Below are 14,961 nucleotides of genomic sequence, written 5' to 3'. Positions count from 1 at the left end.
AGAAATGCTGGTTGAGAGTCTCAGTATTGTTGGCCCCATTTGTTTTATTTTTAGTTAGGCATTATTGACAGGCTGTGTGCTCATATGAAAATATTTTGCTATTAGTAACTCCCCCTTTTAGCACAGCTATTACAATTTGTTGATTACAGAGACCCTTTTCTTATTCTTTTTGATACAGGCAATTATTGAAAACAGAACTGGGATCCTTTTTCACTGAATATTTACAGGTAGGCATGTGTTTTCTTTCATTTAAAATCAAAATATATTTTTAAGTGTTACTGAGCAAAATCTTCAACTCTAAATGCTGGTCTGGAGCCCCTTGAAACCATTCAGAGATTTTCATTGAATTCTCTATGTTCTATCATTTGTGGGCTAATGAGATTTGGATTTTATATACATGTAGTTGGATAGTGAAACCCTAGCTTATGAAATAGACTTGTGTAGTCACTGTATTTTTGTATGACATTGCTGTCTTCCAATGGCCTTCAGACATTCACTGAACACTTAAAGTTCCTGAGTAAACCAGTTAATTTCATTGTAGTATGGTTCCTAGGAAAGACGCTTGGTTATAAGTATGCACTGTCTATTGAGGCAGTATTCTTCTCTAAGACAGAGAACAGACTGTGTGGGTCACCATTTGAAGTCTGAGAAGCACTTTGCACTGCGCAGAATAGGTGCTGCATCCTGAAAACAGTATGTGATTACAGCATTGTTTGAAAAGTGTGCTAAGTGATTTAAGCAAGTTGGACGTGGCGGGATAAGTCATTCAGTGATTAGGTAATTCAGTGATTAAGTCGTTCAGTTTCATTAAAATGAAACCTCTTCTAATGTCAAAAGTTAAGAAAGAACAAAATGTGAAATATGATGACTAGAGGGAAGTATAGAATTGAGTAAAGGTAGTCTTTTTATTTTCAGAATCAGCTGCTCACAAAAGGCATGGTGATCCTAAGGGACAAGATCCGGTTTTATGAAGGTAACTTGGATTTTTAGTACAGCTATCTATGTCTGTCACAGGAGTTTTAGCAAACATGTTCTGAAGGCAGGGCAATTTTTCCTGCAAACTTCCCATGACTATGGATTAGCTGGTATCAGTTCATTCCTGCGGTCCGTTGTTCTGTCATGCCTTGGTGTTCCTATTTGCTTTCATTAGGGAGAAGTGATTGACTAGAGCAGTAAAGGAATAAATACCTCCAGCATGGGCACTTCCTTCTTCCATTACAGTCTGGTTAATATTAAGGAAAAGCAGAAAAATAGAGTGAGGTGTCCTAATAAACAGAAATCTAAGCACTGAGATCAAAGTTAGTTGAAGCATCTAGCTAAGTGCAGAAAAATGTTGTACGTTGTTTTAAGAAGTATTCTGAATTCATGCTTACATAAATGAGGTCAGACACAGTCTCTTTTTTTTAGTGTCTAGGCTCCATTTGCCTGCCTTCACCTTCCATAGGTGTCTCCTTATGGAAGTAAACAAGGAAATTTCTTTTAGGCTTGAAACAGTGAAGTTCACATTTAAAATAAATAAATGCAGAGGCAGGAAATGAAGTTGTGTGAAGCCGTTTATTCTTTTTTCTCATTTCCATCTATGCAAATCTGGAGAAAAGAGTAGAATTACTCGACACCAATAAAATTATATCATTAGTCACTGAATATATGTTTGTGGGTCCATTCATCATTCATTTCCCTCCCTGTCAGTTTAAGCACTGAAAAAGAAAAAAAGAAAAAAAGAAAAAAAAAAAAACTAAGCCAGAGTAGTTTTTGAATGAGTCTATGTGAAAGCAGAAACAAAAGTACCTTCCCAAAGTGCTAGGGGCAGTGCCTGGGTGGAATTGCAGCAGGGCCTAATGTGTTCTGCATGGTCAACCTCCAACCAGTTTCCTTTGATCACCCATCACTTAACATCCTATGCTACTGTGCAGCATTTAGATGTGCTATTAAATATGCTATTTTGTCCTAGACATGGACATACACCATCAGAAAGTGACACGATTTCAGAATATTTCCAAGGATTATAGAATATGTGAATTGTTTGAAGATCTCTGGGGAGTCTTTTTAAAGAAATGTGACTTTCCTTGGGCAGAGCTGCAGTCATACCACTTTGACTAAGCATACTGTTTTAGCAGTAGCCTGAAGACAACAGTTTCCATTAGTTTATGCTATCTGTAAATCTTCACAGAATCACAGAACCAGCTTCATTGCCATTCTCTGGACTCGCTTGAGCGAGTGTGCACTTGATCCCCTCATCGAGATCATTGATAAAGATATTAAAGAGAACTAGCCCTAGTACTGAGCCCTAGGGGACTCCACTAGTGACCAGCCTCCAACTGAATATAACTCCATTCACCACCACGGCTCTTTGGGCCCAGCTACCCAGCCAGTTCCTGACCCAACAAAGCACACAGCAATCCAAGCCAAAAGCAGTCAGTTTTTCAAGGAAAATGCTATGGGAAACTGTGTCCAAAGCCTTACTGAAGTCAAGATAGACCACATCCACAGCCTTTCCCTTGTCCACCCAATGTGTCACTTTGTCATAGAAGGAGATCAGGTTCGTCAAGCAGGACCTGCCTTTCATAAACCCATGCTGACTGGGCCTGATCACCTGGTTGCCCTGCAAGTGTCACATGATGGCACTCAAGATAATCTGCTCCATGAGTTTCCCTGAAACTGAGGTCAAACTAACAGGCCTATAGTTTCCTGGGTCAACCTTCCGGTCCTTCTTGTAGATGGGCTTCACATTTGCTAGCTGCCAGTCAACTGGGACCTCCCCCAATAGCCAGGACTGCTGATAAATGATGGAAAGCAGCTTGGCCAGCTCTTCCACCAGTTCTCGCAGTACCCTTGGGTGGATCCCATCTGGCTCCATCGACTTGCGTACATCCAAGTGCTGTAGCAGGTCGCCAACCATTTCCTCGTGGATTGTGAGGGCCACATCCTGCTCCCCAACCCCTTCCACCAGCTCAGGGTACTGGGTACCCAGATAACAACTAGTCTTGCCACTAAAGACTGAGGCAAAGAAGGCACTAAGCACCTCAGCCTTTTCCTCATCTCTCGTCACAAAGTTTCCCCCCACATCCAGTAAAGGATGGAGATTCTCTTTAGTCCTCCTTTTTGTGTTAATGTATTTATAAAAAACATTTTCTGTTATCTTTAACAGTAATAGCCAGATTGAGCTCCAGATGAGCTTTGGCCTTTCTAATTTTGTCCCTACGCATCCTTACAACATCCTTATAATACTTCTGAGTGCCCTGCCCTCTTTTTCCAAAGATCATAAACCTTCTTTTTTTTCCTAAGCTCTAGCCACAACTCTCTGTTCAGCCAGGCCGGTCTTCTTCCACACCAGCTCATCTTTGGGCACGTGGAGACAGACTGCTCCTGAGCCTTTAAGATTTCCTTCTTGGACTTAGAGAGTCCAGCCTTGGACTTAGTAGTCCAGCCTTCCTGGACTACTCTGCCCTTCAGGACTACCTCCCAATGGACTCTGCCAACCAGAGTCCTGAACAGCTCAAAGTCTGCCCTCCAGAAGTCCAAGACAGCAGTTTTACTGGTCCCCCCTCCTGACTTTGCCAAGAATAGAGAACTCTACCATTTTGTGGTCATTCTGCCCAAGACAGCTCCCGACCACCACATCTCTTACCAGTCCTTCTTTGTTTGTGAACAGAAGGTCCAGTGGGGCACCTCCCCTGGTAGGCTCACTAACCAGCTGTGCCAGGAAGCTATCTTCCATGCTCTCCAGAAACCTCCTGGACTGCTTTCTCTGGGCTGCGTTATGCTTCCAGGATATGTCTGGGGAGTTGAAGTTTCCCACAAGGACAAGAGCCAACGATTTCGTAACTTTTGCCAGCTGCCTGTAGACCTCATCTGTCTCCTCATCCTGGTTTGGCGGTCTGTAACAGACCCCCACCATGATGCCTGCCTTGTTGGCCTTCCTGCCAATCCTAACCCATAGGGACTCAACCTTAGCATTCCCAGTCTCAGCCTCAAGTTCCACAACATCAAAACACTCTCTAATATAGAGAGCCACACCACCACCCCTTCTGTGCTGCCTGTCCCTTCTGAAGAGCCTATAGCCAGTCATTGCAGCACTCCAGTCATGGGAGTGGTCCCACCATGTTTCCGTGATGGCAACCAAATCATAGCTAGCCTGCTGCATGATGACTTCCAGCTCCTCCTGTTTGTTGCCCATGCTGTGTGCATTAGTGTAGATGCACTTCAGCTAGTCCATTGCCTGCTCCCCCAGCCCTGACATTGTTCTCCCTGGCACATCTCTGATAAGTCTTATTCCTTCCCTATCCCCGTCCCATTTCCTACCTAGTTTAAAGCCCTCTCAATGAGCCCTGCCAGCTCCTGTGCTAGTGTCTGTTTTCCCCTTTGAGACAGGTAGGACCCATCTGCAGTTAGCAGGCCGGGTGCCAAGTAAAGTGCCTTGTGGTCAAAAAAAAGCAAAATTTCAGTGTTGGCACTAGCCTCTGAGCCACCTGTTTATCAGGTGGGCTTTCCGCATCCTCTCAGTACCCCTCCCTGCCACTGTAGGGATGGAGGAAAGCACAACCTGTACTCCCACTGCATTTACTAATCATCCTAGTCCCCTAATGTCCTGTTTGATAGCCTTCAGGCTTCTCTCTTCAATATCATCTCTGCCAGCCTGGACTATCAAAAGGGGGTAGTAGTCGGAGGGGTGAACCAGGTTAGGAAGCTTTCTGGCAATATCCCTGACCCTGGTCCCAGGGAGGCAGCAGACTTCCTACGGGTAGGGTCAGGTTGACAAATAGGGCCCTCTGTTCCCAAGAAGGGAGTCACCTACAATGACCACCTTTCTTTCTTTCATCGTGGAGGCAGTCCTGAGGTATGGAATCGAATTCCTCACCATAGGCATCCTCCTGGGTAGACTGTTTATCACATTCTCACCCACTGGTCTCTCAAGCTCCAGGGCCTCAAACCTGTTGTGTATGGGCACCTGGGGAGGCAGGGCCGGTAGGGAGGTGGGTTGCCTGCGATGTCGAGCAGGGACCTGTTTCCATTCCTCCTCATCTCCTAGGTCCCCCCCCCTCTGCTGTCTGGGGTGTCTCACCATGGTTCCTTTCCTTCAAGCCTTGCAGGGAGTTGTCGCACAGGTCTGTCTCTTGCTCGCAATCCCTGATGACCCTCAACCTCTCCACCTCATCCTTGAGCTCCACCACCAGGCTGAGCAGGTAGTCCACCTGCTCACACCTCACACACACGGTGTCTCTGCTGCCCTCAGAGGGCAGCAACAGGCCCAGGCACTCTATGCATCCAGAGACGTGAGCTGCCGCATTTTTAAGCGGGCACTCAGTGTGGGTGGTCATGGCCTGTCTAAAAAGGGCTCTCTGCCGCGTGATGTCCATGGCGGTTTACCTGTAGGTAGGCAGCCGTTAGATGAGTTGTTCACATGAGCGGGGCGGAACGCTCTGCCCTGCCTGAGCGCGCCCTGCCTGCGCGAACGGCCCCACCTCTCCCTACTACCACTGTTTGCCGCGCTCCCTAGGGGCTGCCTTTGAACGGCCGGGGAGGGGGCGCTGCTGGCTCCGCCTACGCCTCGTCAGCCTGCCTCACGAGGGCTGTCGGGTTCTGGCGGCGCAGTCGGCTGCTTCGAGTGGTCTCGATGCCGCAAAAAAAAAGCCCTGCACGTCTCGATTCCCCACTCCGCAGCAGAACGTGTCTGCCCCGGTACCGGTCACATCAGCCTTTCATTACTGGCAGCACAGTTGATGGTGCTACAGGACCCAGCTTTTCTGATGAAAAGAACAGTTCTGAACACAGGCAAAGGACAACGAACTTCATGTTAAAGTACCCAAAATCTTCTAAGTGGAACACAGAGTTCCTCAATTATATGAAATAACAGCTTGGAGAGCACAAATGGAGCTGTAAGACTTTCAAGGCCTTCATAGCTGCTTTGTAAATCGCAATGAAAGTTGTTTAAGTATCAAATTGAAAAATTAGATGCAGAGAACTACCAAAGTCCAATCCCTTGTTCTTCTGGTTTTATTAGCTTGAAAGTTAAAAATAGTATAACTGATGTTGAAATTAAAGCTGAGAAGAAATACTGAAATGTAAGACCACTAAGTGGCTTTTAAATATAGGAGCGTGTTTATCAAATACAAAATTTCAGCAATCTGTGAAGTTCTGTTTTGTTTTGTTTTTGGTTAGGTGGTTGGTTTTGCATGGTTGGTTGGTTATTTTTTCATTTTGAATTTGGTACATCACTTCATGATTTCTCGCTAAAATATGGTCAAGAAATGCTGGTAAAGTGAGGATTAACTTGATAGTTGAACACTTGGAAAAAAAGCATGGAAATGTCAACTCAATAAAACTCCAAGTTATGGGAAGGTAGCTGTAGTTCACGAATCTGTTTCATGGATGTTGAGTTTCCAGGGCTGGAATCTGGATTTCCAGGCAGCAACATACTAACGTCCGTCCTGTAGGTGGTGGCCCCATCTCTCCCAAAACCCCTGCCACAAAGCTGGGAGCCTGGAAGTTACAGGAGCTCCCGTTCTGAGCAGGTCTCCTCTCCTGGGTCTGCAGCAGCAGGGGTCCTGCTCTCAAATGTCAGGTTGTCCTGCATCTAATGGTTTGGGTTTCCCTATCCATTTGGTGTTTTTGAGGAGAACAAAGATAATTTCAGGCCACACTATAGAGTGTTTTTGTTCTGCAGGAAGTTTTGACAAGTTTAGCTTTTGTTATGAAACAATTATGTTTTATTCTTATATTTCCTTAAGAAGTTTCAATTAACTTTCAGAAGCATTGTGAAAAGTACTATGTGCATTTGCATGTCATAGAAAACTGACAATATTATGCTTCATTTAAATGAGCACTGAGAGTAGTATAGCTTCCTTGAATATAGCAAATAAGTAAGTGTAGGGATCTTTGCCTGACGGTAAAACAAGCAGATTCCTCAAAGGACAGGGAAGTCACATTCCTTGGTGTAAAGGATGCTAATCAACACACTGCAGGGATTCTTCCACAGTCCACAAGTTAAAGACCTGCTTGGTGAAAGACAGTTAACTGTAGCCTTTCTGAGCTGCTGCACAGAAATCCATCACTTTACAAAACAAACTGCCCACAAGATGAAAGGAATGTACTACACCAAGGGCATGTTTATCACAACAGGATATTTTCATTTGATGCAATTCTAGGAGCAAAATTTGAAAAGGGCTGAAAGTCTAAATCTTCAGCACCCACATCTGGAACCAAATTTTTAAGGGCTTAGTTTTCATTCAGCCTTAACTTAAGGGCAACTAATTTATTTTACTATTTTTTAAAATCTGCTCTTAAGGAGTAGTTGGAGTTCTCCTTTGTGACAAGGTTTTCTTGGAAATATTTACAGTATATGGAAGCTATTATGCAATGGTTTTTGTCAGGAGTTGCAGATGGCCAGAGCTGCTGCTGTTTGTCATGCACTTAAAAATGCAGTGAAATGAAGTAACAAATAATAAAGATTGGCACTTGGCTAACTTTGAGTGTAGATGTTTCCATGCAAACTTTGGGATATGTGCACAATTCTGGGCAGGGTGTTGCATGGCTGAAGCCCTAAGTAATGCTATAACATAAGTATTAATTGTATCTGATTCTGACACCGATTATTGATGGATTGCTATCGAATTTGCTTCCGGATAAGTCATACTATCTTACTTGTATGACTGTGAGGTATTCAGATATTTATCTCCTTAATATTTGCTGGTGGACATACAACTGTCCCCGTTTCATAGATGAGGAACACAGGGATACTAAAAAGCTTGCCCATGGTCACATAGGGGTAACAGAGATTTGAATCCAGCATTCAGCTGTTGAGCCAGACTTCCTCTCCCATAGCTCTCAGCTCCTGCTTTTGCCTCTGTGTTTTGTAAAATTTTCTGTAAGGAACTCAGTGTCCAGCCTGGTTGTGCAAACTAGCTGGAGCTTCTCTGATCTCTGCTGTGGAGTCTTCCACATAGCTGCAGCTGCAAAGGGATTGGAGAAGGCTGCAGGGAACTCACATCATGGCAGGTTTTGACTACATCCTTTGAAAGCTATAGGAAAAAGGAGAGCCTGCCAGTACCACTTTCTCTTTTCCTTGGATGCAATTGTTTATGTAAGTGGAGATACACAGAAGCCAAGGGATTAATCTGAGATGGTGCTTTGTAGAGGCATCTCCACAGAGGGAGGCTTGCTTTGCTGCCTTGTGGCTTGGAGGGCAGAGGGGAACATGGAGGGGAAGATTTTTCTACAAGAATGCTTCTACATTGAATCTGCTGTGTCCTACTGCTGTTCCCTGCAGTCTTGTCCAGTAGGTACTACTACAAGAAGAGGAGATGGTAACCTGGGATATTCTTTATTCCTCACAGGGTTTTTCTGAGTAAGCTTTAACCTCAAAGTCTGTGAGTTTACTGAGAACATTAGATGAGTCATCTGAAAAGACACAAATACTGAATGATTTGATACGCTGAAAGGAATACTAGTTCCATGCTACTAAAAGTATCTGGTAAATGATTCATCTTTGTGTAGAGCTAGCAGATTCATATAATTTCCTGTGCTTTTTAAGTCTTTGCAGTTAGATGAGTACAACCAAAACAGTTAACTAGTTTGTTTTGTGTTTTTGCAGGGCAGAAACTACTGGATACCTTAGCTGAAACCTGGGATTTTTTCTTCAGTGATGTCCTACCCATGCTGCAGGCTATTTTCTATCCTGTGCAGGTGAAAAATTACTCTGTTACTATAGAATCTTGAAAAACTGGAAAAAGCAACCTTACTGGTTCATCAACAGATTGATGCAATCCTTAACTCTCTGTCTCCTTGGGCCAACCTCCCATTACAGCTGTTCTGTATAGTCATGCAAATAAGTTACTTAGGCAAACAAGGTTTTGAAGTGTTTGAGTGAAAAAGGTGAAGGGGAACTTTGAAAACTAGAGCAGAGTGCAGGGAAGATGGTTGGTCCTTATGTCAGCTCACACTAGAAGTGCACAAAGGTTATGAAAAATAAACTGAAATATGCGCACAGGGAAGTAAGTGGAGCTGTGTTGACTTCTATGTACATATTTCCTCCTCAGCCATATGAATGTCTGTGAAGTATCTTCATTTTTGTGGAGTTGTATTTCTGAGGTCAAGTCCTGTACTACTCAAAGTAGACACCAGTAGTCAGTAGAATTAGACCAGTTGACAGGAGCACAGAATTTGACTCCAGTAGTTTTAAATCCACAATAGATAGGCACTTGATCCGATTTGGATGAAGGCTCAAACTTCTAATGTCATGGTCACAAAAGTGCTGTTTGTCACCAAAGTCCCAAGGAAATCTGTCCCAGATAGGTATAAGTGGCCTCCAGGAATTGCTCCTAGATGCCTACAGATTTCAGTGGGATTTTGGTGCCTAAACATATTTGGAGAAGCATCGAAAACTTTCTCCCATTTATGCAAGTGGACTTTATGCATAAAGTGATTGTCCAGATATTATTGATACTACCATTGATATCTGTAGTTAATTGCAGGCATCAAATCTGAATTCAGTGGAAAAGCTCTAACTTCCCCCGAATTTTGAGTCTGAAACAGAAGAGCTCTGAAAACATACAGAGCTAGATCACCCATTGACTTATGTCTGGCCAATAGAAAGTTTAAAATAGTAAAAAGAAGACTGTATTAAAAACCTACTGTAACACCATGTGAGATTTTTAAAAGTGCCACATAATCTAAATCCAAAGTGTTTAGGAACCTAGGGATATAGGTAAGCTTTCAACATGATTTTCAAAAGTGCTTAACTAAATCCGAACTCAGATGTTTTTGAAAATTGCACCAAGTACCTCTTTCCACTATTGTATTCATGAGACATTTCAAAGTAATTTAGCAATGCGAGTCTTCTAATTTTTCAAGTGGAAATAATTGCTTGAATTTTCAAAGGATCCTGAAGGGGGTAAGAGCCCCAAGTCTCAGGTAATTTCTAATAGATCTAAGTGTCTCATGTTTTAAGGTTACTTCCAAAAACCCGGCTGGTGCTTATGGAAAATCTATTCATTAGCAATTTAAGCAGATCTGGGGGATGCCTTTACTTTGGTATAAATAATTACAAACTGAAAAGGAATAAGCACGGGGAGGGGTCAGGTGTCTTTATTTCCAAACTAAGATAAGTCAGTATTAGTTGCATACTAGACTTTTCAGAAGTGTTGTTTGGCTGGCATCACTCAGAACTGCAGGAAAGAATATGTATGTACAGCCATATATATCTGACAAAAAAGCCCTGATCCCAGCAATTGGCGGAGTTTTACAACTCCTCATCAGGCATAAGGCAAGTGCTGTTAATCTCTGCAGGCAGAGCTAGCATCACATTCTTCAGAAAATATTTTTTTTAAATGAGGTGTGATTCTTGTACAGCAAAAAGTTGTTTTTGAAAATTCAGTATGAAACTTCAGCTCTGCTCTTCTCTTATATCGAAGTCTCTCAAGCTGTACATGAACAGTGGGATCCACAGGTGGGCTGAGTCAGGTTTCACACCATAATTTGAGGAGAGTACCCAGCCAGTGCTCAAAATCTTGGGAAATAATGAAAATTCAACCCTGCTTTTTCAACCTTTTTTTAAAACAAAACAAAACAAAAAAAAAAAAAAAAAAAAAACACTATATATTTCCTTGCTGTAAGAATAAAAAAATATAGTTATATATCTTGCACTCAGGTAAGATTTCTGCCTGCCCTCCCTCCTCCTGAACACCCCCCCACCCCATCTCTCATCCTCTTCATGCTCAGTTGTACTCAGTCATAGTCTGCAGCATTCAGAACTGCTAAACCAAATTCACTGTGCAGAATTGTGGGCTATTCTGTGTCCTTTGTTATATTTTCTCAGCTTTTCACTCAGGTTTACCATTGTTGTAATCCCTCAGAAGTGAAGGAAATAATTTTCACTGAGGATTTGGAAGCTTGTTTTCACACTGCTCATAATTCATTTTGCTTTGTTTCTGTTCTAAGGGGAAGGAGCCCTCGGTTCGGCAGCTGGCTCTTCTACACTTTAGGAATATAATTACCCTCAATATTAAATTGGAAGATGCATTATCACGTTCCAGAGCAAGAGTTCCACCTTCTATTATTCAGATGCTATTAATACTCCAGGTACACTGGTTACTTTTCTCAGGTTGTTTTATTTATCTCTCTTTTTCTACTGTATTGCTAAAGTCTGCTTTAGTGGCCTCTGATTTTAATCCTTCATTGAAAAGTTCTGCAGACTGCTAGAGCTTCTGTGCAATTAAATATGGTCCTGATCATATCTAGAAACAGGGATGTAGAGGCTCTGATTGCATGCCTTAAGATCTAGGGGGTCCAAGAAAAAAGGCTGGTTTTGAAACAGTGAGGCTTAAAGTAAGAATTTTTGCAGGCAGGCCAATGTATGTGGTAATGACAGTACTTCCACGAAATGCTGAATGTTGCTTCATTAGCAGCTCTGGACATGAAGATTCACATCTGGAGTAGGCAACAAAGTGAATATGTAATTTATGGTTGAATCATAGTCATATTTGGTCACTGGAACCAAATTCTGTCAAAACTGTTGATACAAAAACATTAAGACTGGCCGCTGATATTTGCCTTCAGTGTTAAATTTTTTTATTAGTAGTGAAGAGAAACAATAAGAGGAATTCCAGGCAAAGGGCAAGTTTAAGAAATTGTTTTCTTAATTAAAGAAATGCATGAGCTTGTGTTGGGGAGAAAGGGGATAAGGCAGAGAGAGGGAGAGAATCGGGCGTGGATTGCTGGGGGCTGGGGAAGTTGAGATTTTCTTGGCTTGGTGGTGTTTTTTGTTGTTGTTTTTTGGTTTTTTTTTTTGTTTGTTTTAAAAAAAGATTTATAGCAGACAAAAGATATAGTTTCTCACACTTAAAGATATTCGTTGATTTTCACCACCATAAGAATTAGTACTGTGTCTGGAGTTGTTTTATAAAGGGCTGGATATTCTGAAGGCCGGTGATGAAAATTGAGGAAGAAGTAAGATGACATCTTCTTAGCCAAGAAATAGAGTTTCACCCAGACTATCGCAGTGCACATTTGTTGGGGTATATAATAGTGTGTTTAACCTAGTATTCTCAGAAAAAGATACTTAGACAATAGAACTAACTGCTTGTCCCTTACTACCTAATCTCCCTAGCCTCCCTCTTGCCAAATGCTTCTTGAAACTACTGGCTAATGGTGGCATAATAACAGCATTATCAGAGATATTAAGATTCCTATGAGTTCCATGAAAATTAGTGTCTGGAGAGAGGAGAAGAGCCTCAGGGAGCATGGGCTTAACTGCATAATTAGACATCAGAGGATTCACGTAATTTAACTGTGAACCCAACTGTGTTAATAGACAACAGAGACTCCACATGAGAGATTACCATTATGAAAATATGAATCATAGGAAGGTTTTCTATCAGGCTTCCTTTCTTAGATGTGAGGTAAACTGCCCATTGGAAGCCAGGCTTCAAAAGTGTCTTTGCTGACAGATCTGCTAGCTTTGTTGTGGTTTCTTCTTCAGAGGATCTTAGGTATGGGCTTCAAATGAATGTAATAGTGAGCTGGAAACTGAACAACATCTTAAGTCTGAAAGTTCATAGGAGGTGATGTGAAGTCGTTTTCCAGGATCAGTGCTACAGGAAACGGATTGTTGACAAACCTTTCTTCAACAACCAGAAGTGTTAACAAGGTGGATGTGTGTTTAGGGTAAAAGGACAAATCAATTCTCATTGCAAAGCTGTTGATGAAAGTCAATAATGAAGTGAGAGAGAATTTGCCCTTGGGTGTTTATTTCTGCATATGTTACCTACAGGTGTGTAGTGGGGATGGTAAAAGTCCTTTATCAGCAACAACTCTGCCAAACTTGTGGTTTAAAATCTAATGGCAATTACAGGAAAAGGTCAGAAGAGGGTCTGGGAATGAGCTATTTACATGCTTAGCAGTGTTAGTCAATAATTGGATTTCAGAGCAAAGACTTTTTCCCAAACTCAAATGTCATGTTAAACAAAAGCAATTTTATACATTTGTGGCATAATAATGGCATTTACTTGAGCTAGGTTAACTCAGTATGTGAATAGGTCTGGAAGAGAGATAACAGTTCAGCTGCCCAAAAAGCACATGGTAATTTCATGTGTGGATTTCAAAGTCTGAGAGATGTTTTGGTGTGGACATTAATCTCTCTTTCTGTCTACCGTGGATATCACTTCCATAAGAAACTCAGTGACACTGCAGCAGAATTCCATGTTTGGAAACTGAGTCTAGTGGTGTCAACCCTAGACAGTGTTGAACCTGGCATGAACTGTCCCTGTTCTGTGCTTGATAGCTTTCTGCAGCTACCTTATGTAATTAAAGAATAGGTCATACTCTTCAAGACAGCAGCTGTAACGTCAGCTGAAGGTCACAGACAAAGGCACATGCTGACATGTACCAGTCTGTCCCACTAGACTGGATTAAAGAAGCAGAGATTTGGTAACTCGTACAGGGTGCATCTGATATTGCTCATGCATTAGATCGTCATAGCATAAAAGCAGAGCCCTGCCAGTCCATCAGGAGAAGACACGTTCTTCATGGAGGGGAAGGGAAGCTTTTTAAAGAGGAAGTGGAAGCTGCAGCAATTCTTGGCCTTTACTCATGAGACGGGTGCTGACTCAGCAAAGCACAGTAAGCACGCATTTTACTTGAGCATGGGTTTTAGCTTCACTGGCTTCAGCATGTGAGCAGTTTCATTGACCTCCGTGTGGTTACTGACCTATTGCAAGTTACACACATTCCGTGCTTGCTCAGCTGGCCATGCTGTAGCAAGCAGAATAAAGGAGCCCTGACCAAAGATCTCCTGGGTGAAAGGGCCTGAGCAGAAGTTGGTTCCCTTACTTCATTGGTTGTATGATTGTTTTGCATTCTTTATGTCAAATCTTTTGTCCTGTCAGAGTAAAATATTTGCTGGAAGTACGCCTACCTGCTATGCATGCAATATGCTTGTATGTGGTATGTGCTATAGCACCCACACCAATTCTCTGGCATACAGTGGCGTGATGGAGGTTGTATGCTTGGACCAGAACCTCACAATTTGCCCACAAAGACAGATACCTCTATTTCATTGTCTTTAAGACATCAAAGATTTAAAAAAGGCAGAAAAATATTATTTCTATATGCAATCCCTATCTGAAGAAAAGAACTACTTCCATTTCTGGAATAAAGCTATTGTAATAGCAGGTCATATCTGCAGCTTTGTTGTAAGGATTTTTAGGATCAAAAATTAATCCTCAGATTAATTCTTAGACTTGTGATCTTGTACTGGGTCTGGCTGGGATGTTAACTTTCCCTGCAGCAGTCCATACAGTGCTGCGCTCTGCACTTGTAGCTAGAACAGCAGTGGTATCACACCAGTGTTGTGTCTGCTGCTGAGAAGTGCTGGCACAGCATCAGGACTTTCTCTAACCCTCCTAGGGGGTGGGCAAAAAAGTGAGAAAGAAACATCATCAGGGCAGCTGACCTAAACCAACCAAAGGGATATTCCATACCATATGATGTCACACTCAGGAATAAAAGGTGGAAAAAGGAAGAAGAGGGGAGGGGTGGGCTCTCATTGCAAAAACATCTGTCCTCCTCCCGAACACCAGCTACATGTGTTGAGGCCCTGCTTCAAGGACGTGGTCAAGCATCACTCATTTGTGGGAAGTAGAGAGTAATTTCTTTCCTCTGCACTTCCAGATAGCCTTTACTTGTTTTGTTTTGTTATTCCCTTCCCCCCTCCCTCTTCCCCTTTCCCCTTTTTTCCCTTTAGTTGAATTGTTTAATTAATAATAATATTTCCTTAATAATATTTTTTTCTCTTTAATTAAATTATCCATATCTCAACCTGTGAGTTGTTCTTTCCTTTACTTCTTCCCCTCCTCATCTGAGGAGGGGGAGTGAGAGAGCGGTTGAGGTGTTCAGCTGCCTAGCACAGTAAAACCACCACAGATCTCCAGTCTCGTGGAGCCACATCTGCATCTCATCAGTGCTACA

General features: G+C 42.4%; 1 protein-coding gene across 5 annotated transcripts in view; it reads left to right on the top strand.

Moving 5' to 3' along the window:
* The window catches only part of PRR5 (proline rich 5), an 86,378-nt gene that overhangs the window by 51,787 nt on the left and 19,630 nt on the right, over positions 1 to 14,961 (top strand). For all 5 annotated transcript variants that reach the window (XM_035310173.1, XM_035310182.1, XM_035310189.1 and 2 more), the window contains 4 exons: positions 179 to 227; positions 916 to 973; positions 8,591 to 8,682; positions 10,936 to 11,076. In XM_035310173.1, the coding sequence (XP_035166064.1) occupies positions 179 to 227; positions 916 to 973; positions 8,591 to 8,682; positions 10,936 to 11,076 (340 nt within the window). The remainder of the gene's footprint in view (positions 1 to 178; positions 228 to 915; positions 974 to 8,590; positions 8,683 to 10,935; positions 11,077 to 14,961) is intronic.

This window comes from Oxyura jamaicensis, chromosome 1, assembly GCF_011077185.1.
Source record: "Oxyura jamaicensis isolate SHBP4307 breed ruddy duck chromosome 1, BPBGC_Ojam_1.0, whole genome shotgun sequence".
Lineage (NCBI taxonomy): Eukaryota > Metazoa > Chordata > Aves > Anseriformes > Anatidae > Oxyura > Oxyura jamaicensis.
This window is presented reverse-complemented; position numbering and strand designations above follow the sequence as displayed.